The following is a 25,168-nucleotide window of genomic DNA, read 5'->3' as shown; positions in this document are numbered from 1 at the left end:
GGGGAGGGCGGGGGGGGGAGGTGTTTTTGGGGTGGGGAGGCAACAGTATACTAAGGTAAGTCAGTCAGCTTCACTTCTAAGTTTCAGTTTCCTCATTTCTCTAGATAAGGATATATACGGATAACATTTACAATACTTCTTAAGACTATTGTTAGGAAAGCACTTTGTAAAAACCCTAAAGATATATACAAATGAAGCTATTATTATTTAGTTCTGTCCAGTTCAAGATTTATATCAATAACTATGCAGAAAACATAGAAGAAATGTCTGTCAAATTTGAAGGATGACTCAAAACTGAGATAGAGATCAAGATTCAAAATTATCTGAACATGAATTAACTCCAGGTCAAAAACAACAAGGTAAAATTCAATATAAATAATTGTGAAGTCTCGAAATTTTGTACTGTCTTTTTTCTTTTCACTTTTACAAAGGGATTGAGCATAGAAATAGCTCATTTAAAAACAAATCTGAGGTGTTTTAATTGACCCCAAGCGTAACTTGACTCAATAATATGCCTTCAAAGAAAAAAGTTAACTCCATGTTAGGCTTATTATTATAAATATAAAAAATCCAAGTCACAGCATAAAATAAAGAACCATAGTAGTTTGTGCTGATCTGGAAATAAATGAAGTGCTATATTCAGTTCGGAGTATTACATTTTGATTTGAAGCACACTGACATAACAGAAAACATCCAAAGAAGGAAGTGTATAACTGTAGAGGCTGAAAAAAATAACATGTGTGATTCAAAAAATGAGATAGTTGGTCTACCACACACACACACACACACACACACACACACACACACACACACACACACACACACACACACATACGACATGATATATCTCTCTTCAAATATATAAAAGGCTGCCAAGCAAAAGTGAGGAATCATTCTGTGCTGCCCATGGACAAAACTAGAACAAAATAGCAGAATGTTAGAGAAAGAAGATTTGAACTAAATATAAAAATATTCTCAGAACCACAATAGAATAATAGTTACCAAGGACAAGGGGCAGAGATAGGGGCTGGATTTGTGATTTCATTGGGGAACATCTACAAGAAAAATCTCCCTCTACAAATGCAATTTGGCACCTTCTATGAAACTTGGAATCTTATAAAAGCTGCCTAGAGCACTGGGTGGTTAAGTGACTTCCCCACAATCATATAGTCAATATACACAAAAAAGCAGAACTCAGGTATTCCTGGCTCCAAGTCTAACTCTAGCCACTATACAAATTATGTCATTTTACAAAGTATAGAGATGCAAAATTCCTAAGTTCAATTGTCAAATCATTTAAAGTAGCTTGCATGTCACTAAATATTATAGTTGAGCGAGGAAAAGATTTTTCTTTCTACTTAAAACATTTCTAAAGATATCTTTCCCTAGACCAATGATGGTGAAACTATGACATAGGTGCCAGAGAGGGCATGCAGAGCACTCTCTGGCACCCCCACCCCCAAAGTTCTTTACTAGAAAGGCAAAGATTCAGGTGGGGCTGCTCCCCTCCCCCTCTCCACCATGCCTGATGACATTTTTTTCACTTCATCCACCCCTCTGCCCAGCAGCCCAATGGGAGTACACAGGGGGTAAGATGAGTGGCTCACAGGTGGCAGAGCAGGAGAGGAGCAGAGCACTTGTGCCACTCCCGTCCAGCTCTTTACACTTGCTGAGGGCATTCCTCACTACATGCACCCCTCTGCCCAGCAGCCTAATGGGAGCTCTTTCTCCCTCTCTTATGTGGGGTAAGAGAGGGTGGGACAAGTCTGACACACAGTGGTAGGGAGGGGCACCGCATATGGTGGTGGTGGGGCTGACACTCCATCTCTAAAAGGTTTGCCATTACTGCTCTAAACAAACTTTTGATTTTTAAGTCCTTCTAATCCAGAGAATGAGCTCCAAGAGCACATAGTAACCTCCATTTAGATAGTATGGATTTGTAACAGTCTCCAGCCTAGGAAAATAGTTACAGCATAGAAATCCATCATTTAAGAATGAATAGAAAGGAACAGGTAAGGTGGCTTAGTGGATAAAGAGCAGAGTCTAGAGATGGGAGGTCCTGGGTTCAAATTTGCTTTAGATACTTTCTACCTATGTGACCCCAGGCAAGTCAGTTAATTCCAATTGCCTAGCTTTCACTGCTCTTCTGCTTTGGAATCAATACTTAGTAACAATTCTAAGACAGAAACTAATGGTTTAAAAAGAAAACAACCCAATGAATACTAATAGAGTAGGGCTTTATAATTAATAAAGTACCTGCTGAGGCATGTACTAGAAAACTATTCTTATACCCATTTTGAAGATGGGGAAATAAGACCAGAGAAATCAAACAACTTCTCTATGATCTTGTAGCTAAGTAGAAACTCAACTTAGACTTTTTGACTCCCATTCTAGCACTTCTTCCACCACACCACACTGTAGCAGTCTGAGTGACAGGATCATCTATTTAGAGTTGGAAGAGATCTTAACGATGATTTAATTCAGTGCCTTCATTTCAGAAATGAGGAAACTGAAGCCCCTGAAGTTAAATAACTTACTTCAAATTATAATGGCAGTAAATGACAGAACTGGAATTTGAATACATATTCTTTGACCCTCAAATTTAGTCATCTTTTCCATTATGCTATGTCTTAAAAATGGATTCTATCATCTAATTACATTACACTATTTAATACCAATTTATTTCAAGATTTAAAGTAAACTCTTATAGTTAAGATGTGCTATGTCACCTCAAATACTTCATTTCTTCAATCTTATTCAACTGGGAAATTCAAACAGATGGCAAGAAGAGAAATTTGTGTAAAGAAACCCAAATATGTATATCTATTTGGTACAACCTCATTTAAAAATTAAAAATCAGTTCCTTCATCAAAATTATTTTCATATAGGTTGAACAAATTTTTTGAGAGCTAAGTAACCATGTTTTGAGCTGAATCTTTAGAATAGACATTTTGAAGGTTTTGTCCCTCAAGAAAAGAATATAAATTGGCAGAAAGGAAGAAAGAAGAACAAATATACCCAAAAAAAGTCTTATAACGAATTGGGAAAACAGAGTAGCTTAACTGAAAAGAAGTTCAGTGAAGAAAAGTAGCATAAAATTTAATGAAATAGGTGGCTCACTTTGGCAGAGGATCTTGAAAATTTTTGAGTGGTGAGTCATGGTACAATTTGTGGTATTAAAAAAAACACTAGATTTGGAGACAGAACTGTTTTTGTTTTCCAACCCTACTACTTATCACCATTGTGACTGATGAAGACTCCTAACAAATCTCTACTCTCCACCAGCCTCACATTCCACAGATGTAAAATGATGGTGTTAGATTAATCTCCAAAAGTTCATTCTAAATACTTTGATATGTCAGGAAGCAAATTTTTGAAAAGGAAAAAGGCATAAGCAAAACAAGTTAATTCAAGCATTTCCTTATAGAGATTTACTGTAACAAGGAGAAAGGAGTATGAATATAAGGTAGGAAGCTATGGCAAAAATTTACCCATATAACAAGCACTGATTAAAAAGGAAGTATATATTTTTGATAAGGCATGATTTCTGCCATCATGTAGTTCATAAGCTAATATAGAATAAGTCAAAAGCACAGGAAACGACAATACATATTACTAAAAAGCACATTCGTGTTATAAAATGTGTTAAATGAAGCTGGAGGGGGATGGATTGTTACCAAATGGTAGAATCGGGTAAAGTTTGGTAGAGGTAATATTTAAATCTATTAAAAAATGGTGAATAGTAATTCAAGAGATCATAAGACCTGAACTAAGGTGGTGATCATAAAAATGGGAAGGGAATCAAATCAAAGAAACACAAAGGAGAATTACTGGCAAGGAACAATGCCTGAATTTGATGAGTCTGGGAAAAAAGATGAAAACGGCTTCAAATTACAAAAGTTTGGGGCACAAGAATGTGCCATTGATGGTAATAAGAAACTTGAGAGAAGGCAAATTTGCCTTTTAAAGATACTTCAGTTTTGACTAACTTAAGTTTCAGATGATGATTAGAAATCAAAGGTATAACACAGTATAATGATTTTATGGAAGATTAGAAAGTTTATATGAACTATAGCTAACCTCAATAGGAGGACTAAAATGCTATCTGCATTAAACAATTATATGGCATGTTCCAAAATCACTAATAAAAAGAGAAATGCAAATTAAACTCTGAGGTTTGACTTCACATTTGAAAGATGATAAAGATCAGAAGAGTCAATATTAGAAGAGTTATAGTGAGACAGACGCCTTAATAGTTGGTAGAATTGTGAAAGATCTAATCATCCTGGAAAATAAATTTGGAATGGGAAAACAAAGTTACTAAAATGTTCTGACTTTCTGACACAGAAATCCTACTACAAAACACATGCCCCAGGAAAGGCAATGATAGAAAGGAAGATTCTACACATAACAAATATTCTTATTAGTACGCTGCTGCAGGAAAAAAAAACAAGAAAAAACTGAAAATAAAGTGGTTACCTATCGACCGTGGAAAAGCTTAATAAATTATAATATATCAATATTTGGCAGCTAATATAGATAGGAAGTTGTTCAGTTGTTTCAGTCGTGTCCAACTCTTCATGATCCCTTTTGGAATTTTCTGGCCAAGAAGAGTGGAGTAGCTTGCCATTTCCTTCTTCAGCTCATTTTACAGATAAGGAAACTAAGACAAACAAGGTTAAAAGTGACTTGTTCAGAATCATATAGCTTGTGTCTGAGGACAGAATTGAACTCCAGAGAGAGTGCTGGGCCTGAAGTTGGATCTGCCTCAGACATTAACTGTGTGACTCTGGGGAAGTCATTTTACCCTGTTTGCCTCAGTTTCCTCATCTGGAAAATGAGCTGGAAAAGGAAATGGCAAACCACTCCTGTTTCTTTGTCAAGAAAACCCTAAAACAGAATAAAGAAGTGTTGTATACTACTGAAAATATCTAAACAATTCATATCATTATAACAGGGTATTACCGAACCACAAGAAATGACAGACATGAAGATTTCAGAGAAATGTGAAAAGATTTGTATAACTGATACAAAGAAGGAACCAAGAAAATATAGAGTAACGATATACTTTCACAATGAAGACAACACTAAAAGGAAGTCTTTCTCAGATTTAGAGAAGTAAACAAATAGTTTCAGAGAACAAATTAAACACTTCTTCCTCTCAGGAGGCAAGGGAGTTGGGAGGGAAGTATACAATGGATAAGAAATGGTATATACTCTATTAGCATAGTTCCTTTGTCAATTGAGTTTTACTTATCTGTTTTTCTTTGTTATAATGGAGCATTAATGGTGGGAGTGGGGAATATAGATGTTAATGTTATTTTAAAAACGTGGGACAACTAGATGGCTCAATGTGTTGAGAGCAAGATTTAGAGATAGGAGGTCCTGGATTCAAATCTGGATGTCAACACTTCCTAGCTGTGTTACTCTGCGCAAGTTGTTTAACCCCTAATTTCTAGGCCTTACCACTCTTCTTCCTTAGAACCAATATAAAGTATTGATTCAAAGATAGAAAGTAAGGGTTTTGTTTTTTTAAGGCACAGTAAAACTTTTTTAAAATGCTACATTAAACTTCATATTTTATTTGGAATGGACTGTATTTCTTACCACACCTTACCTTGCAAGAGGCTGTAGAGGTTCTGAGAGAGACATATCACTACTGGAGGATGCACTGGGGGGGCGTTCTTGTACTTTGTTTTCTTTGTCAGATTCTCCAGATGGTTGGTACCCTGGTCTTACCTAAAAGAGAAAAACATCAAATTCATGTTACCTTTACCAAAATGGGAAATTCTTTAAAAAAGAAAAAACTGGTACCACTTCAGCTTTACTCCATTGTGTGCATATATTTCAAAGTAAAATCAATTACATTTAGCTTTACTTCAAGTGAAGGTTTAAATAAGAACAATACCAATTAAAAATATCAATCTCCCTCTCATCCAAGTTTTACAAAATTAAACATTACAAGGATCAAAGTTAAATTTTCATAATATCATAAGCCATATCCTAACTAAAGGCATAACAAACCACAAAACTACATTCATTGCAACTATAACCTAACTTCTCTATCAAGATTCTGTGTGAGACCTAGACAAAGATGTAATTAGTAGCCTTGATAATGAATGCAAAGATTAATATCTATCCAAAGAAAATTCAATTTTAGTTTTTATTTTACTTTACTTTTATTAATTTATGCTCTAACCATCACTACCTCAGTTAATAAATAAAGGGTCATTATGATTAGCTAATCTTTCCTGAATGACCGACATCTGGAATATTAGTAGCTACAGATGATTTTATAACAAACATCAAAATATTCTGTTTTTCTAAAATGTGATTTCCTCTCTCGCTATATTTTTATCCAAAAAATTATAAAACTACCTGTTGTTCTTGTGTAACATGTAGCTGATGAGATGGTTCTTCCAATAAGGCTTGTTCTAGCAGCAATTTAGAGTAAGTTTCCTGTAACCTTCTGGCTGCTGAAGGTTCAGAAGATGGTACATTTTTCCCTTTACTAAATGCTTCCTTCTGTTTCCGGTAAAGCTCCTGCAGTCGTTTGTTCTTTTGTTCAGTTGCCTCTTTTTGAGCCTTCTTCTCTTCATTCTGCCTCCTCTTCCTCTCCTCTTGTTGTCTTACAATGTATTGGCGTACTTCATCTGTATCATAGTGCCTTTTTTTAGAAATAACAGGAGGATCTTCATTAGCTGTTAACTTGTCTGGTTTTCTTTTAACAGGGCTATGACTCCTAGAACTTTGGGATGGTACCACAGATTTTTGATTCTGCCGGTCCCCAGCTTCTTGTTTTGTAGCCTGAGGTGCAGAATCTAATTGAAGGTCATCAAGAATTCCACGAATTTCAACTGGCAAAAAGTCCTTATTTAAGGTGTCTTCCTCTGGTTTACTATCTGGGAGAGAAGCAGGCAACTTCTTTAAGTTATTCTCAGGCCGAACCCTACTCCGTGAACGTTCTGTGCTTCGTGGATGACGCCGTTTATGTGAAACATCTAATCTAGGATCAGATTCTGCTCTTCCGATTTGGCCAACTGTAAAGTAAAAGTTGTTAGTGTGGTGGAATATGGTAAAATGTATTCCTAGCAATTTATTGCACAAAAAATAAATTAAGCAATTTATTTTCATCTTCACAGACTCATAATCAAGTAAACTAAGGAAATGTCATCTATAAGTCTTCATGGAAAGAGAAATGCTAGCTTCTTTGCAGTAATAGGAGAGAAAACTTTTTAAAAATTAAATTTGGAATAAAGACTCCAAATGAAACTTACTCCAGATAAAGTCTAAAATATTCATAAAGCTACATAAAATGGCACTAAGTTTAGAGAATTCCCCTCAAAATGAAATGTGTATGAAGAGGCCACAGAATTCCCAAAAGAGACATTTCTTTAAAAGTCTGTAATAATTTGGTGTCTGGCACAAGAAAAAATGAAAATAAACCTCTCAGTACATAATTTGCCTATATCCTCATGTTTGTTTTAATAAACTTGCAGAAAATAAATGTTTCCATTTCCAAGAAAACCTCAAATATAATTTTCAGTTCTGTTCTGTGAAGGGAAGATTTCATTTAGCACTTTGCTTACGTTCTCATCACATATTATTTTGTGTTTGTTCTCCAAAACTAGGTTTCACATGAGAAGAGAATTTCCCTTATTGAACTATGCTTTTACTCAGAACCCAGCACAGTATAATCTACATAGCAGTTACTTAAATGTTTGCTTAATTGAACTTAATTGAATTTCTAACTATTGATAACTATTCAATCTACACAGAACAGAGTGAATGCCTACAACTGTATGAAGAGGTATATAAGACAGGCAAGTATATAACCACTATAAACCCTGCCTATCTCCTGCTCTCAGGCACATACTAATATGGAAGCAAATTATATATTAGTATGTATGTCAGTGTGTATATGCACAATAGCTACCCACTGTCTTGCTAAATTCTCTGGATTTTTTGCATTTTTATTTACAGAGTTGGTTGAAAATAGTTCACTGAAAAAATATACATCACATATAGAAAATTATATAAGATAGCCCAAAAGTCTTAGTGAAGTTTTAAGGCATTAACCTTAAAATGCCACAGACTTTGGGAACACCCTGTTATTTACCTTTCTAAATAGATAATTATTAATTCTTCCAGAATCTTTTTCTGAAATGAAAATTAATTAATATTCCTATTCAAAGAGGCTTTGTAGGATAGAAATAATAGTTAACATGAGTATTTTAAAACTTAAAGCTAGAACATACACTCAATAAATGTAAAATATCTATTATTTCAAATCTCAGCCAAGACCCTAGCATAAACTACATAAAGTGCTTTTATGCTCATATATATAAAGCAAAAACAAAAATCATATGGATGATAATACTAAAGGAAAGTATTAAAAGAAGGTACTATTCATATCATCTCTTTTGACAAAGCTTACCCATAGATGTGATCAAACTAAAATTCTTTTTTGTTATTGCCAAACTACCATAATGCTTTAGTCCTGAATACTTCCAAATGAGTGTTTTACCACACACAAAAAAGTGTTTTATACATAAATTTCTAAAACTAATTCAACTGAATTTTTCCTCATTATAATAATAACATCGCCTCACCGGATTTAGTAGTCTTCTCTTTTCCATTTCTATCGCTTGACTCTGTCCTTCGCTCTCTTTGTTCTATTCTGGGAGCTGGACCCAAAATCTTCTTTACTAACTTTTGTCCATCTCGCCAAGAAGATGTACTTATCATACGGCCACCACCTAAAACATAAAATTGCACTCAATTTAATGTAATTAGCTCTGGAGACATGTTATCTATTAAGCCACACAGGTTTAACAATTTGTCTTGTATTCATTCGTTGTCAATAAAAAGATTAAATTTCATGATTTCTATCTGTATATCAAATATCCAAATGTTTTAAATGTAGTCTGTTAAAATCTTGTTCATCATCAATGAAATCAGGACTTTGAAAATAATGAGTTATAGACGTTATAAGGGTTTGTTTTTTTTTTCATGACGATACATATTTGTAATACGCTTTGTTTTTTCTTGCCTTCTCACTGGGTAGAAGAGAGAGAAAAGAGAGTGAGAGAATTCAGAACTGAAAATAAAAATTAATTTTATAAAAAGGAAAAAGGGAAAAGAATGCATCAAATATCCGTTTTATAAATGATGCCTCCACTGATACACTATGGTACAATACAATATAAAGGACTTCTCTACTAGCAGCAATGCAATGACCCAGGACGACTCGGAGGGGCTTATGAGAAAGAACGCTATCTACATTCAAAGGAAGAACTCTAGGAATGGAAACAGAATAAAAACAACTGCTTTATCACCTGGGTTGATGGGGAAATGATTGGGGATATTGACTCTTAAATTATCACCCTAGTGCAAATATCAATAGTATGGAAATAGATCTTGATCAATGACATGTGTAAAACCCAGTGGAACTGCGGGTGGGCTATGGGAAGGGGATGGAGGGAAGGGAGGGAAAGAACATGAATTTTTTAACCATGGAAAAAGACCCTAAATTAATTAATTAAATAAAAATTTCAGAGGTTAAAAAAAAACCACGAAAATAAGATACATATTTGACCTCAGATGTAGGACTAAAAATTGGGGGGGAGGGGGGGAAGAATGATGCCTCTATAATGGGGATATAATTAGGGATATTGACTCAAAATGAGCATTCTAACAGAAATATCAATAATATTGAAATAGGTCTTGATCAATGACACATGTAAAACCCTGTGGAATTGTGCATCAGCTACGAAAGGGGGTGGGAGGAAGGGACAGAACATGAATCCTATAACCATGGGAAAATGCTCCAAATTAATTAATTAAATAAAAGTTTTAAATTTAAAAAAAAGAATAATGCCTCTATAAATCCTGAAAATTAGCCAGAGAATCTAACAACTAAGATATAAATGCTAACTATAATGTATTATATGGAAGATTTTTTTTAATGTTGCTATCATAACAATAAATATTACTTGAATTTAAATAAAGACCAACATCTATTCTAAAAGTTTAAAAAGTTTATGACCACTTTAGAATATAATCCAGTTCAACTGACTTCTTTATACTTAATGAACATGACAGTGAGTAACATATTGAGAAATTGTCTCTAACTTGAAACAGCCAATCAGAAACTTCAAAGAGAAACATGCCTCCTCCAAACACTCTTTTGCCCAACTTATTTTTTAACTTATTTTCTAAGGATATTTTATTTTACCAATTACATGTAATAACAATTTTCCACATGTTTTCCAAAATTATATGACTCAAATTGTCTCCCTTCCTCCCTTCCCTCCCCCTTTCCAAACCTGGCAAGCAATCTGATCAGTTATACATGTATTATCATGCAAAACCTATTTCCATGTTGTTCATTTTTGTAAAAGAATACTCATAAAATCAAAACCTCAAAATAAACACTCAAATAAAGTGAAAAATTGCATGCTTTGATTTATCATAAGTCCCTCAGAACTGTCCTGGATCACTGTATTGCTGAAAGTAGCTAAGTCTATCACAGGTGATCATTCCACAATATTGCTGTTATTATGTATAATGTTCTACGGGTTCGGCTTATTTCATTCTGCATCAATTAATGTAGGTCTTTCCAGCTCTTTTTTTTTTTAAACCCTTGTACTTCGGTGTATTGTCTCATAGGTGGAAGATTGGTAAGGGTGGGCAATGGGGGGTCAAGTGACTTGCCCAGGGTCACACAGCTGGGAAGTGGCTGAGGCCGGGTTTGAACCTAGGACCTCCTGTCTCTAGGCCTGACTCTCACTCCACTGAGCTACCCAGCTGCCCCCTTTCCAGCTCTTTTTAAAATCATTCTGTTCATCATCTCTTAGAGCATAATAGTATTCCATCATTATCATATATCACAATTTATTTAGCCATTACCCAATAGATGGACATCCCTTCAATTTCCAATTCTTTGCTACCACACACACAAAAAGCTAATATAAATATTTTTGTACAAGGAGCCCACCCCACCCCCCTCGGGACTGAGTGGTATTACTTGGATCAAAGAGTATGCACTGTTTATAGCTCTTTGGGCATAATTTCAAACTGCCCTCCAGAATGGATGAAGCAGTTCACAACTCCACCAATAATGCATTAGTATCCCAATTTTGCCACATCCCTTCCAACATTTATCTCTTTCTTTAACTGTCATATTTTTTTGCTCACTTTCAGCCTTTTAAATCCCTACACAAAGAATGTAGGAAGGGACTTATCTTGAATTTTAGCTAAGATACTAAACATGACTTGCAATTATTTATAGTTTTTTATTTCTAGAAACAATTTGTTACTGCTGGGAAAACAATAATTAATTTATAAGTATTTTGTTTTTTGTTTTTATTCAGAGAATTTTATTTGATAACATGTTGCAAAAGTCTGTGTGCATTTGTTGGTTCCTGCCATTTTTAAAAGGATTGATCCTTCAGTGGAAACCTGGAGAAAATTTTCACTTGGATATTCCATAAAACAAAGTTTAAAATGAAATAAAACTGTTGCCCACCAATGCTGTTTTGTCAAGAGCAGCAATTACATTGGAAAAAATTAAGTTATCTCACATTTAGTGCACACAACACTGAATTTTATGCTCAAACAGAATACTGAAGAGTCTCCTAAGAGATAAAAAGTTTTCTTCTTTAGCAAACATCACTGAAAATTTTTCATTTTTAGATTTCAGGAAATTAAGTTTTTTTCTTCTTAGAACAGTTTTGTATTGCATATTTCCACTGGAAAGAGTCTTCTTTAAAAAAAAGAGGTATATAAACAGGCTGCCGTGTCAGGGAGCTGAAGATCCAGAGCATGGTTTGAATTAGTGCCTTGGATTATTAAGATTAAAACCATTTATTTATGTTAAATCTTGGTCTCTTTCAGGTATGAATCTTCCAGAACATGATTCTTACCTCTTGAAAAATCTTTTTGAACAAGAAATAAGAAATTTTCTTGTCAATGAGATTTACTCCAGAAGCATCTTGAATTAGATATGGTACTGGAAGAATGCTCCAGATTTTGGGGGACTTGATGTAAAATTGCTTTTTTGTAGGTTTGCAACTAGTACTTTCTTCATTATGTTTTTGTAGAAATTTATATAAGATATAAACATCCTTGGTCGGGGGCAGCTGGGTAGTTCAGTGGATTGAGAGCCAGGCCTAGAGATGTGAGGTCCTAGGTTCAAAACTGGCCTCAGACACTTCCTAGCTTTGTGAACCTGGGCAAGTCACTTAACCCCCACTGCATACCCTTACCATTCTTCTGCCTTGGAGCCAATACACAGTATTGACTCCACAATAGAAGGTAAGGGTTTAAAAAAAATACAAAAAAAAAAAAAATGAAAATTGTTAACATGTACAGGCATTGTGCTTTACTTACTCCTTACTGGCAAAGCATACTCTCTGTCATTAAAAAAACAGACTAACTTGTCCCTACCACCAGAAATTATTCCCTTCTGACCAGCCTAGCTTGTCTAGGAATCAGTCTGATCTTTGCTGGAAAGAAAGGTTGTTACTGAAGCGCCATTAACCAACAGTAGCAACAAAGGTGACACTACTACTACTTCTGCAAGCTGCCAAAACAGAAAAAATTGTGAAAAGGTGGACTGAGTGGGAAAGATGGAAGGAAAGAAATTTTCTAAAAAGGAGATGATTGAGAAGAATTTGGAATAAGTATTAATAGGAAGGAGAGTGAAAAAGTGGAATGAAGTGCTGATTTTTTTTTTTTGCTTACATCCAAAAATGTAGTGCTAGAAAAGACCTTAGATGACATCTAGTTGAACCCCTTCATTTTACAGATAAAGAGACTGAGGCCCAGAAAAGTTAGATATGTTGTCCAAGGTCACAATGGCAGCAAGTTTAAGTAATTTATTTGTTATAAGAGACAGCAAGTTGATGGAAAGTGTTAGAGAAGTAAGAAGATATACAGGAAAAAAAATCAAAAGGGATCAAAAACAAATAAGATAATTTTGTTACTAAGGAATAAAGGATAAGGCCAGGAGCTGTGATTCTATTTGTTACTATCATGTTAAAATCTATGTAACAGAAGTCTGAAATTTTGTATACAATCCTCATTTTTGTTCTTGGTATACTAAAATATTTGATGATTAAATTCATAGTAAAAAAAAATCTAAATGTAAAAAAAGAAAATAGAAGGAAATTCAAACAAATTAAGAATTAATGAAGAGAATACAGGACTAATGGTGACAAGTGGATGGAGACAGAAGATCACAGCTTTAAAGCTGGAAAGAACCTCAAAGGTAATCTAATTAATCAACAAGTATTTCTATTAAGCATCTCCTATATATGTGCCCGACACTGTGCTAAGCTAGGGATACAAGTACAAAGAATAGATCATTTGCTACTTGCAATGAGTTTATATTCTAATTGGGGAGGCTACAGTATAAATATATATACAATGAGGCAGCTAGGAAATACAGCATATGGTACACCAAGTTGTAATGGACTTACAAAACTAAAGAGAGCTATTTATAGTTTATCCTAGACCAAAAGGAAGCCATTAAAGTTGGCTGAGGAAGGGAGTCACATGGTCAGATTACAGGGAGCACAACTTTGGGATTGGCTTTGGGATGATCTAGGTGAGAGGTGATGAGGACCTCAACTAAGGTGATAGCTAAGCAGAGAGAAGGGATGTGAAGGATGTTGTAAAGCAGGGGTCAGCAACGTATGACTCTTTCTGCAGCAGCCATAAAGTCAATTTTTTTTTTCAGGCGCTGTTACAGGAGTGGTACTGTGAGCACTGTACGGCTCTCATGAAATTACATTTTTAAAAATGTGGCGTTTATGGCTCTCACAGCAAAAAAGGTTGCCGATCCCTGTTGTAAAGGCTAAAAAGGCAAGATCTGACAAGTGATTAGATATGTGGGGTGAAGGAGAGTGAAGAGTCCAGGATAATGCCAATACTATGAGACTAGAACTGCAAACAAATTTTTGTTCTTGCTTGGTCATTTCAGTCATGTCTGGCTCTTCATGACCCCAATTTGTGGTTTTTGTGGCAAATATACATGGGAGTGGTTTGCCATTTCTTTCTCCAACTCATTTTATAGATGAGGAACTGAGGCAAACAGGGTTAAGAGGCTTGCCCAGGGTCATTCAGTTAGTAAATATCTGTGGCCAGATTTGATCTCATTAAGATGAGTCTTTCTGATTTCAAGCCCATCCGCTGTGCTACCTCACTGCTTTCAGCTTCAAAAAATATGAAGTTACAAAGAAAAAAGTCTTATGGAGAAAGAGGAGTTAAATTTTAGACATGCTAAATTTGAGATGTCTCTGGAACATCCATTTTGAAATGTCCAACAAGCAAATGGTAATGGGGGATCAAGACCTGGTAGATATTGGGGCTACCTAGATACCTAGAGCTGAGAGCCATCTGCCTGAATATGATAGTGAAATCCATGGGATCTGATGGAGTTACCAAGATAGAGAGTAGAGACGGGGGGAAAGGAATTAATAAAGAATCTTAAGAAACATTCGTAGATAAGGAACACCCTATGGATGATATGTCAGTAAAGGTGGCTAAGGAGAGGTCAGTCAGGTAAAAGAATCAGGAGACAGTAGTGTCATGAAAACTAATATTGAGAAAGTATCCAAAAGGAGATAGTGGTTGGCATTGTCAAATGTAGGCAGAAAGATATTAGGACTGAGAGAAGATCATTGATTTGGCAATGAATACATCACTGGTAACTTTGGGAAAGAGTAATTTTAGTTGAAGCTGGAAGCCAGAAAGCAAAGGGCTGGTTATGGAATGAATAAGGAGGGGAAGTAGCAAGAAAAATCTGCAATGGTTTGCCTATTCTCTCATTCAAGCATGACTACAACTTTGTGAAATAAGTATAACAAGTTTAATTTTACAGAAGAGGGCAGTTCTCATAGAGGCTAAATGACTTGCTCAATGGTGGGATTAACACCCAGGTTCCTCTTGACTCCAAATTCAGCATTCTTACCCACTACACTACACTATTTCTAGCTAAGAGCCAATATTTATATAATGCATTAAAAGGTAATTCATTCACATAAGTTTTTTTCAAAGAATTTCTGAAAAATAATTTAAAAAATTTTTAGGATGTAATATATAAATCAACAACTTTAAGAGATCAAATGACAGTTTGAAAGTTAAGACACTTAAGGGTGTCTTGAGCTTTCTCTATCCAATCAATAAAATATTTCTATCTCCAGACTCTTAGGGAGCTAATGAATGTTAGGGGCAGGATCTAAATCTAGGTATTTCTAACTCCATTACAGACAGAAAGGGCGAAAAAAGGGTAAGGAAAAAGAAAAGGAAGGAAGAATTTCTTCAATGGGATACAAATATCTATGTGCCAATTCCAGCATTATAAACAGATCCTATGAGAAATATGGATAAATATGGGATATTTTATACCTCTACTTTATAACCCTAGACAGCAAGGTCCAATTTTGGCAGAGGCCTATAAATGTGCATTTATGGATTTCATTAAAATGGAAGATGCCCGCATGGTAAGAAAATCTTTCCCTATTCTGCTCTAGCTATCGCTCTATGGGATTTCCCTAATACATTCCAAACCATGAAGAGTCCCTATTTTCTCCTAAATCCCCCCCCCCAAAATTCAATTAACAAAATTATTCACAGGTAATAAACGCTACAAATTTAAGAGAATAACAGTGAATTGACATTGGAGTTTAAGTACATAAAATGTTCTTGTTTTCATTTTTCTCACATATTTTTAAAGTTCACTATGTTTTTCTTTTAAAACCTTGTTACAACCAATCACTTTACTCCAAAAATACAAACCCATTATGTTATACTTGTTACATCTGGAGACAAGAGGTTATAATCCAAGTCAGGAATATAATCTGCCTTGATTCCAAGTACAAGCACTGATCAAAATCCATGATATTTTGTTATTCGTTAATCTCCATATATTAACCTATCTCAACAGATGCGGTCTAAGTAATATATATATATATTAGAGAACTGATGAAAGAACATATACTAACCTGATTTGCAATCTGGACTTGATGTCTGTGTTACCTTTTGTACTTTTCTAACTGGTCTGACTGCTTTCTTCTCCTTACTTTTTTCAGGAAGCTTCTCTTTTACTGAGACATCCCCTGAAAAGCAAAAAATCATATACCATACACAACATTATGATTACCATCATTACCATCATCCCAATGAGAAGCTAAAAAGCAAACAACTAACTAAAAAATGAATATTTTTTTTATATATAGGCAATAAAAGGCTGTGACTACTTACTTACTTACTACTTCTGATTTTTTTATAGTTACAATCTCTTAAAGACATACCACTATCTCTCAGCTCCAAATGTTCTTATGAAAAAGTTTGTAGGTCAATGTTATAGGTACGATAGAATGAATTCCATGAGTTATATTTAAATTTTTAAATTTTGTTTTCCCAGGAAGGCCAATGGGAATCTTGCCTAATTTTTATAATATCAGCTATACATATAACATTTTTAGAATTTCAGCTAAAAATCTTGACAGAATCCTAGTTTACAGTTTTTAGAAAAGTATTCTGAAGTTGAACTAGTATTAAAATTCTGAGATAAAATTTCATAAGGCAATTTTCATAGAAAACAATAGTCATTCTTCTTATGAACTGTATTTTTTTCATTTTACCTATAAATTGACAGATGAATTAGGTTAAAAAACTCTGATCCCATGAATGAACTTAACTATACTTATACAAATCTAAACAGTTAGCTTCTAAAATGGAGATTTAAGTGAGAGGTATTTTTATAATACAGATAAAACTTCCAATAGTTTCTTAAGTCGGGAACTTTATAAGATTTTAGACAAAAATACAATTTTAAAATGGGTCAGAGGAGTTAAATTATGTCAAACTTCCTATGTATTTTAAGGGTTAAAAAAACGAACTTCATCAACTGCTAAAGCTAAAAGTGACTTCAGAAACCATCTAGGCTAAGCTTCTCATTTTACACAAAGAAAGAAATCCTAAGTGGGCCCAAAGTGAAGGAGTAGAAGAGTTCTAACTTAATCGTACATTTCCTTACTGTAAAAAGAGAAAATCCTAGAAGCTTGACCCTATATTATTTCTTTAAACTAACACTTTTTAGTAGCTACCAATTTCTACTTATTTATTTTAAACCCTCAACTTCTGTCTTATAATCAGTATTATTCCAAAGCAGAAAAGTAGTAAGAGCTAGGCAATAGAGGTTAAGTGACTTGTCCAGGGTCATACAGCTAGAAAGTATCTCAGGACAGATCTAAACCTAGGACCTCCCATCTCTGGTCCTGGCTCTCAATCCACTGAGCCATCTCACTGCCCCACAACTATCAATTTCAATGATGGCATATTTATGGAATTCGGTTTGGAAATGACAAGGGAAACAATAAAGCAAAGTTAAACAAGTATTTTTAAAGGTATAAGAAAGGAGTTAAGGATAAATCATCTACATCCTTTAATATTTTCTAATGCTGGTCTGTAAACTTGGCCTTCTCCAATACAATCTCTAATGTAGTCTATAATACAAAATGTTTGATACAGAAACATACAAAGAATTAGTTTACTCTGATACTGTGATAGTCCTCAAATTAAAAATTATGGACAGAATTTTAGGAAAGTGATTCTACAAACCATCAGTTTTTAAAATTTGGGGAACATTCTAGTGTTATTCAAAATGGTAAAAAAATCTTAGAAAGTCATCTACTACTTTCAGGTATTTGTATGTATAACTCATCCAAGTCAGACTAATGTATAATTGATCTGAAAAGAACTTCAGGAATAGGAACCTCACAAATTTTTAATCATCCTTAAAAAATGTTCCCCTTATATCTAGTTGAACTCTCTCAATACAACTGAGGCTTATAACTTCATATTTAATCCTACAAAAGAAACAAGAAGAATCCACCAAAAGTACCTTCAGTCTGCAAAAGACCCAAATTATGTTTTGTGGGGAACCTTCACCTTTTTAATTTTTTTAAATCATGGAGTATTATCTCAAATGTCTCTTATGAATCATATAACCCACTACAGATTTATCACATATGAGGAATTCATGAGAAAAACCTTATAATTTGACAACTGAAAAATAATACTTTTATTACACTTACTTGGTACAAAAAGAAAAATGTTAACTGTCATTATCCTGAAGTTTGAGTGACCTGATCTTCTTAGATATTAAGCTATTTTGACTTTTTAGCTTTCAAAATAAAGATAAAGATGTTTTTGAAAATTAAGTGTTAACAAACATAACAGACTTCTCTACTAGCAGCAATGCAAGGATCCAGAGCAAGGCTGAGGGACTCATGAGAAAGAAAACTAGCCAAATTCAGAGGAAGAACTGTGGGAGGAGAAACACAGAAGAAAAACAACTACTTGAACACATGGGCTGATAGGGATATTATTGGGAATGTAGACACTAAACGATAATTCTCGTTCAACTATCAATAATATGGAATTAGGTCTTAATCAATGATACATGTAAAACCCAGTGGAATTGTGCTTTGGCTATGGAGGGGTTGGGGGCTTTGGGGGAGAGGGAAAGAACATGAAACATGTAACTATGGGAAAAATATTCAAAATAAAAATTAAAAAAAGGAAAAAATTTTAAAAAAAGAAAATTAAGTATTAAAAAGAAATTTTTAAATGAGTTTAATCTTATCAAAGGTCTCTATTATCCTTATAACTGTTAGTCTTCTCATGATGACTTCACTATGCCTTAAAAAATGAATGAAAAGGGCATTTCTTATATGCTTACTTTGTGGTAAGTACTATATTAAACAGTGAGATATAATTATAAAAAGCAAGACAAGACTGGCCCTGTTATCAAGGAGCTCACACTTAAAGTAAGAGAAATAGGGTAGTTATGTGGCTCAGTGGACAGAGGCAGGCCTGAAGACAGAAGGTCAAATCTGCCCTCAGACATTTCCTAGCTTTGAACCTGGGCAAGTCACTTAACCCCAATTGCCTAGCCCTTATGGCTCTTCTGCCTTGGAACTGATATCAGAATGAATTCTAAGACAGATGGTAAGGAAATAATACAAAATCAATTTCAGTTGATGGGTAGATGGAAAGTCCAGAAGTCCCAAAGATGCATCAGTCATAGTAGATGGCATGATTCAAAAGTCCTTAAGCTACATCAATAGGTCAGTTAAGTACATCAGTAGAGTATCAGTACAGTACCAGTACAGAGGATATGGTCTAGTGGTTTGTCAACTCATGAGAAGGAAAGAGTTGGTAATTCCCATCTCACCTAAGGCATGTAAGCAGTCAAGCAGTCCATATGGGTTTTGGAACAACTTGGGGTCAGGGAAGAGGATGAGGTTGGTAAGTGTCCCCCTCCCATAACCATCTTCCTATGCTTTTTTTCTATTATAATATTGCCTTATAATGTATCTCCTTTCTATTTCTCAATCTCAAAAGAGCATTTTTTTTCACCAGCAGCATAACAAATTATTGAACAACTCAAGGATATAAAATATCTAGAAGAAACACACTTTACTCACAGGGTTCTGATTTATCTCTTTCAGAAGAAGACTAGTACAACTCAGAATTTTAAAATAGCTTGGTTTCTGCCTTGTCAGCAATACTTTTAGCCCTGTAACACAGACTAAAGAGAAGGTACTTATGTAGTGGACAGAGTACTGAACTTGAAATGAGGGAGATCTGGGCTAAATCACCACCTCCAATATTTACTAGCTGTGTGACCATGGACAAACATAATTTCTGGGCCTCACAGTTTCTTGATTAGTAAAAATAGAATAATACCAATCATAATTACCTATCTATCACATACAGTTTCAGAGAGATTTAAATGAGAAAATATTCATAAAGTGCTTTAGAAACCTAAAATACTTGAATAGATCTGTAACCTCTTCAATTTGGGTACTTCTTCCAGTGATAGACAGATATTCATGCTTGTCCATTCTTAATTCTTAATTTTACCCTACTTTTTGTAATTCTATGTGGGTTATAGACCTTAAAGTCAATTGTTTAAGTGACAAAACTCACCTTTTGTTTTAGGCCCAAGGTTGAACAGAGATGGAAAGTGGTACAAAGGGACAAAAAAAACCAACAAACCTGTTTCTACAATGCTAGATTCCATTTTGGTTTTGCTACCATTTTAGTTCTGATTATGTTAAAGATGGTAGGAGAAAATGTAGGAAAGGGTCATATGGATCCAATCATACATACAAAATCTTCAGATTATATTTTTAAAGAATCTGCCTCTTACCACCAAAGTATAATCCAAGGTCTCGATATAAATCTCTACTCATATTATGAAACACTGCTTCAGGCCACACCTTTCCATCAGGGGTTCGAATTTTAGTTTCTGCAGGATTGAAACCTATGATAAACCAACAAGACAGAACATACTTAAGAGTTGTCAGAGCTAAGGCTGAGGTTTTTCCTTAGGAAAAAAAATGCATTATCACACACTACATATACTGTATCATAAAAATAAGATACAGCAAGAGAAAGGATAGGAAAAAATTTTAATGGTATTATAAAAACAAAATTTAACACTGAAATATATTAAATTCAATCTATTTCAGCAAACATTTATTAAATGCTATGTTATGAAGGGGAAAAAATTAGTCATTGACCTTATAAGGAACGAACATTCTTCTAGAAAGATATAGCAGTTACACAGATAATACATTTCAAAGAAGTGCAAACAGAGTTCTAGGAAAATTTGAGGAGGAAAAGAACAGTTTCAGCTGTGGAGGGGATCTCTCTGATTCATTCACTAGTCATAAAATTAGCAAATATATCTAAAGAAAATAATTTGAAAGAAAAAGAATTCTTATACGAAGATTGTTATAGTAATATAATAATGTAATAGAAAAAAAAACACCCTAAAAATAAGCTAAATATCTAGAATTGAAAAGATGGCTAAACAGAGTATACTATCTCCATAAAGAACAAACACAAAGAGATATATTAAAAATATGAAAAGATCTATGCAAAAAAAATGAAAAGCAAAACTAATAAGATTGCATACAAATTTATAATGATGTAAAATATGTTAATACAACCCTAAGATTAGGAAGGAGTTACAGAATAAACTCTTTGAGTTGCCATAGATAAATCTATAAAGGTACTGAAAAATGTATTAAATAAAAGATAAAAATGAAAACAAAACTCCAATAGGTTTTAGAGAAGAAAGAAAATGTTCTGGAAGAAGGAAAAGGATCCTGCTCCTCCTTCTTTTCTGCAAATTCTCAAAATGCCCTGTGCCTCCAATCTCAACTAATTAAATCTATTATTATCATCACCTTTGTTTTGTCACAGTAAGAGTTCGGAACTGTCAAAAATGTAAGAAGAAGGGGACTTTAAAAGCCTATCTCTTGGGGGGCAGCTGGGTAGCTCAGTGGAGAGAGAGTAAGGCCTAGAGACAGGAGGTCCTAGGTTCAAACCCGGCCTCAGCCACTTCCCAGCTGTGTGACCCTGGGCAAGTCACTTGACCCCCATTGCCCACCCTTACCAATCTTCCACCTATGAGACAATACACCGAAGTACAAGGGTTAAAAAAAAATAAAATAAAATAAAATAAAATAAAAATAAAAGCCTATCTCTTTAATCTATTTCAAATATAACATTACTCGCCATTAACTCAATTATTAGCCCTTAAAAGAACACTACTGCTGATGGCCATTCATCATGGCAAAACAAAGAAATCTTATTTTAAAATGGATAAGCATTTCAGAGATTTCACTTTTATGAGTTAGTTTGTTTTTGGCCAATATGCATTATTGAAAGAGTCTATATCCAGAAGAGAATTTCCTTTTATTAGGAAGGAACAATGTAAGGGAATATGCAATACAATTTAGAGATTCTGGAGGCTTTTGTCAATTTTTTTTTTTTTTTAATCCTGGGACTCCATTCTAGGAGCATAGGGCCACAACCAGTAGGCAGTGGGTCACACTGTTGCTCAGGGTCACCCATCTGGGAAGTGTCTGAGCCTGGATTTGAACCTAGGACCTTTCGTCTCTAGGCCTGGCTCTCAATCCACTGAGCTAGCCCAGCTGCCCCTACTTTAGGTTGCAGTTTCTTTAGCAGATGTAGTTTTTACAGGGTGGGGTTGCTAGCCCCACGCCCAACCCTCCTCCTTTTTCATCCGGGCTAGGGACCCTCCTTGGCCCAGGAGTGGTAAGGGTGGGCAATAGGGGTCAAGTGACTTGCCCAAGGTCACACAGCTGGAAGTGTCCGAGGCCGGACTTGAACCTAGGGCCTCCCGTCTCTAGGCCTGGCTCTCAATCCACTGAGCCACCCAGCTGCCCCATTTGTATTATATTAATTACTAATTACTCAATCTAAAACATGGACAAATTTTGATGAAAATAACTAAACCTGACACTTAACAAGATATATTGAGAAATGCATTGCCATGCACTGCAAAATACAGTAATGACCAACTGTGGATTTTGCAAAGGTGTGATGTAAGGTAGAGTTTGGGGAGAGGGAAGGAGGACAATAATTTCCTTCCAGCCTTCAGACAATTTTATGCAGTTTATGGACAAGCACCAAGAAGTGATATCCTTTATTTATATCTATAATTGTAAAAGTCAAACCAGTTTTTAAGTCTTAAGCAATTATAATTTGGCCAAACTCAGAAAGGATATCTTTTTGAATCTCTCATTCCTCAATGTCTATAACCTAGTCTGCCTATATTCCCACTGTTTCTTATTCTGCCTTTCTTTTTCCTTCTTTCTTAAGTCTCCCATGTAAAAGATATTCCTTTTCAATTTTTAAAGTGTTCTAGTGAAACATTCTATTTTACTCTCTTAAAGAAAACTAAAGCCTTTTCTTATACCACTTACATAGTTTTTTCTGTGTACCAATGGTCTTTGAAAGAAAAATAAAAAGATTTAAATATGCAAAGACAAAAAAAACTAAGTTAGGAATAATCTCTATGCTTTAGTAGTAAATATATTTGCCATACAAAGTAATAGTGTACAGCAGATATAGACTTGGAGTCAGGAAGATCTGGATTCAATTTCTGAAATACTGGCTATGTGTCCAATTAACCTCTCAGTGCCCCTAAGGAACCTTTTAAGAATATAAGATATGGAACAGTTACTGATCTGCATTGGCAAAGAGTTTCATCACCAGGGTTCCTTACATGAATTAAGTCAGAGGTCTAGAAAAACAAACCCCACTCATTCATGCATACACATGCATATTAATGTTATTACAAGATTAACAAAATGGCACTCCTATTTTTGATCTAGTATTTATTCTATACAAAAGCAAATAGCAGGCATCAAATAAATATCCACTGATGGATAAATGTATAAACTATTTAATATGATGACAATACTTATGGGAAAGTTTCAGATAACATTATGTCTTAAAATATCTAACAAGTAGAAAAAAAATAAATCAGTACAAATGATATTATTTTCAAGATAGATAAGAAAAAATTACCCTTAAAACTAATCCTGTAAACTGTGATAATTTCAATCAAGTCAACTTGATATATAGTAAATAGTATCATTTCTGTTTCTGTTATCTATCAGTTCTGCCAATCTACTACAAAATAACCTTAATAAGCTAAAAAACAAATTATTTTGACATTGTCCAAAAAAGGTTCCCTTCTCTATTAAAATACATATTGGAGGAGTATACAAACCTTTATATGCTGGAGCAGGCGGTGCTGTTGCCACTTTCCGGACTTTTGCTGTCACTCCACTGTCGATACTGGTTATCATTACTGGTTGGTCAACATGTCCCAGATGCTGACCTCTGCCACTCACATCTTCTGAGTTCTCCCATTGTTTTCTAATTCGCTCCTTGAGTTTTTCTAGTTTGGAATCATGCTGTCGCCGCTTTAAGATATCTAATCTTTGGGCACTGGTAGTACTATTTGAAGATGGAGAAGATTCACTTGGCCTTGACACTTTCATATCAACATCACGGCTTACATTACCCACTGAAGTCTTCTCATTTACTTTAGACCCACTAGTTTTTTCTTCCTCAGTTCTAATAGGAGCCATCACTCGGAACAAAGTTTCTGAATTCTGTAAGGCATCAATTGCTGGGCGATCATTTAAATACCTAACAATGGTTTCGTTTACAACAGAAGACTGTGAGCTGTCAAAATCCTGGCAATGTATATCCCGGTCATCCCGATTATATATCATTCGGCTTCCTCCAACAATTGTCTCTTCTGTTGTAGTAGGGTCCAAACCATACAAATGTTTGACATCTGACTGGCTAGAACTTAGAGTGGATGGAGCAATAAAGGTCTCCCCCCTTTGATGTAATTAAAAGAAAAAAAAAGGTCAATTTGAGAATAAAACTAATATACAATAATCTGCTAGATAAATAAAATTATGTTCAGAATTCTCGGTACCTATATGACTGTAAAGAACTTGGCTAAAAAAAATTAGAAATACTAACTCAATAAACAAAGTTGGGAGATAATTACTTATGATTTTAAAAGGATAAAACATAAAAAAGCTAAACTGAGAGACTTCCCTGAGGGTCACAAGACATAGAATTAGAACTTAACTTCTTAGCCACAAATACACAAAATCTATAACCAAGCTCCACTATAATGGCTAAATGTAAAATATTAGCTATCCAAATACATTCTCAAGCATCACCAATTTAGAGCTATAAACTTTAAGTATTAAATATCTGAAAAAAAAATTATAAACAGAAGAAATGTAATGTGACTCCTACATGAATATGCTAGATGAAATAAGTTCAAAATTCCAGAAAAAGGAAAAAAATTACAAATAACCCCCCCAAAAAAAACCATCTCTGAACAACCAAAATGCATCTTACTAAGTCCATAAATTTATTTTATTAAAAGAAGAATATTTTGAAGTCTCCTTATTTACAGTCTATTTATTACTTTTTTTTGTGCGCAAATTCAACAAACTTGGCTATCTGGTCTTCTAAAACAGAATAGTGATAAAATATCGGAAGGGTCTTCTTTCTGTAACTGACATTTGACTTCAAGAGAAGAGACAGAAAAACTATGAAAAATAGGCATAAGAAGTCTCTCCCTGAAAACAAACAAGTAAACCCAAAATATGCTGGGTCTTTTGGTTCAGAGATAAAGATCTTCATACCTCACTAAATGTTGAGGTTATCAACATGTAAGCAAAATAGAACAATTATCCAAATGAAAACAATGAATCATCAAGAAAATTTTAAA

The 25,168-nt window shown here is 34.5% G+C and overlaps 1 protein-coding gene across 1 annotated transcript in view; it reads right to left on the bottom strand.

Annotated features, from left to right (window-relative positions):
• The window catches only part of CEP350 (centrosomal protein 350), a 187,389-nt gene that overhangs the window by 106,789 nt on the left and 55,432 nt on the right, over positions 1-25,168 (bottom strand). Inside the window, exons 6-11 of the mRNA XM_044673549.1 lie at positions 23,633-24,248; positions 20,231-20,344; positions 16,011-16,124; positions 8,613-8,759; positions 6,379-7,040; positions 5,618-5,739 (exon numbers count right to left, since the gene is read on the bottom strand). Coding sequence (XP_044529484.1) covers positions 5,618-5,739; positions 6,379-7,040; positions 8,613-8,759; positions 16,011-16,124; positions 20,231-20,344; positions 23,633-24,248 — 1,775 coding nt within the window. The remainder of the gene's footprint in view (positions 1-5,617; positions 5,740-6,378; positions 7,041-8,612; positions 8,760-16,010; positions 16,125-20,230; positions 20,345-23,632; positions 24,249-25,168) is intronic.

This window comes from Gracilinanus agilis, chromosome 4 (genome assembly GCF_016433145.1).
Source record: "Gracilinanus agilis isolate LMUSP501 chromosome 4, AgileGrace, whole genome shotgun sequence".
Lineage (NCBI taxonomy): Eukaryota > Metazoa > Chordata > Mammalia > Didelphimorphia > Didelphidae > Gracilinanus > Gracilinanus agilis.
This window is presented reverse-complemented; position numbering and strand designations above follow the sequence as displayed.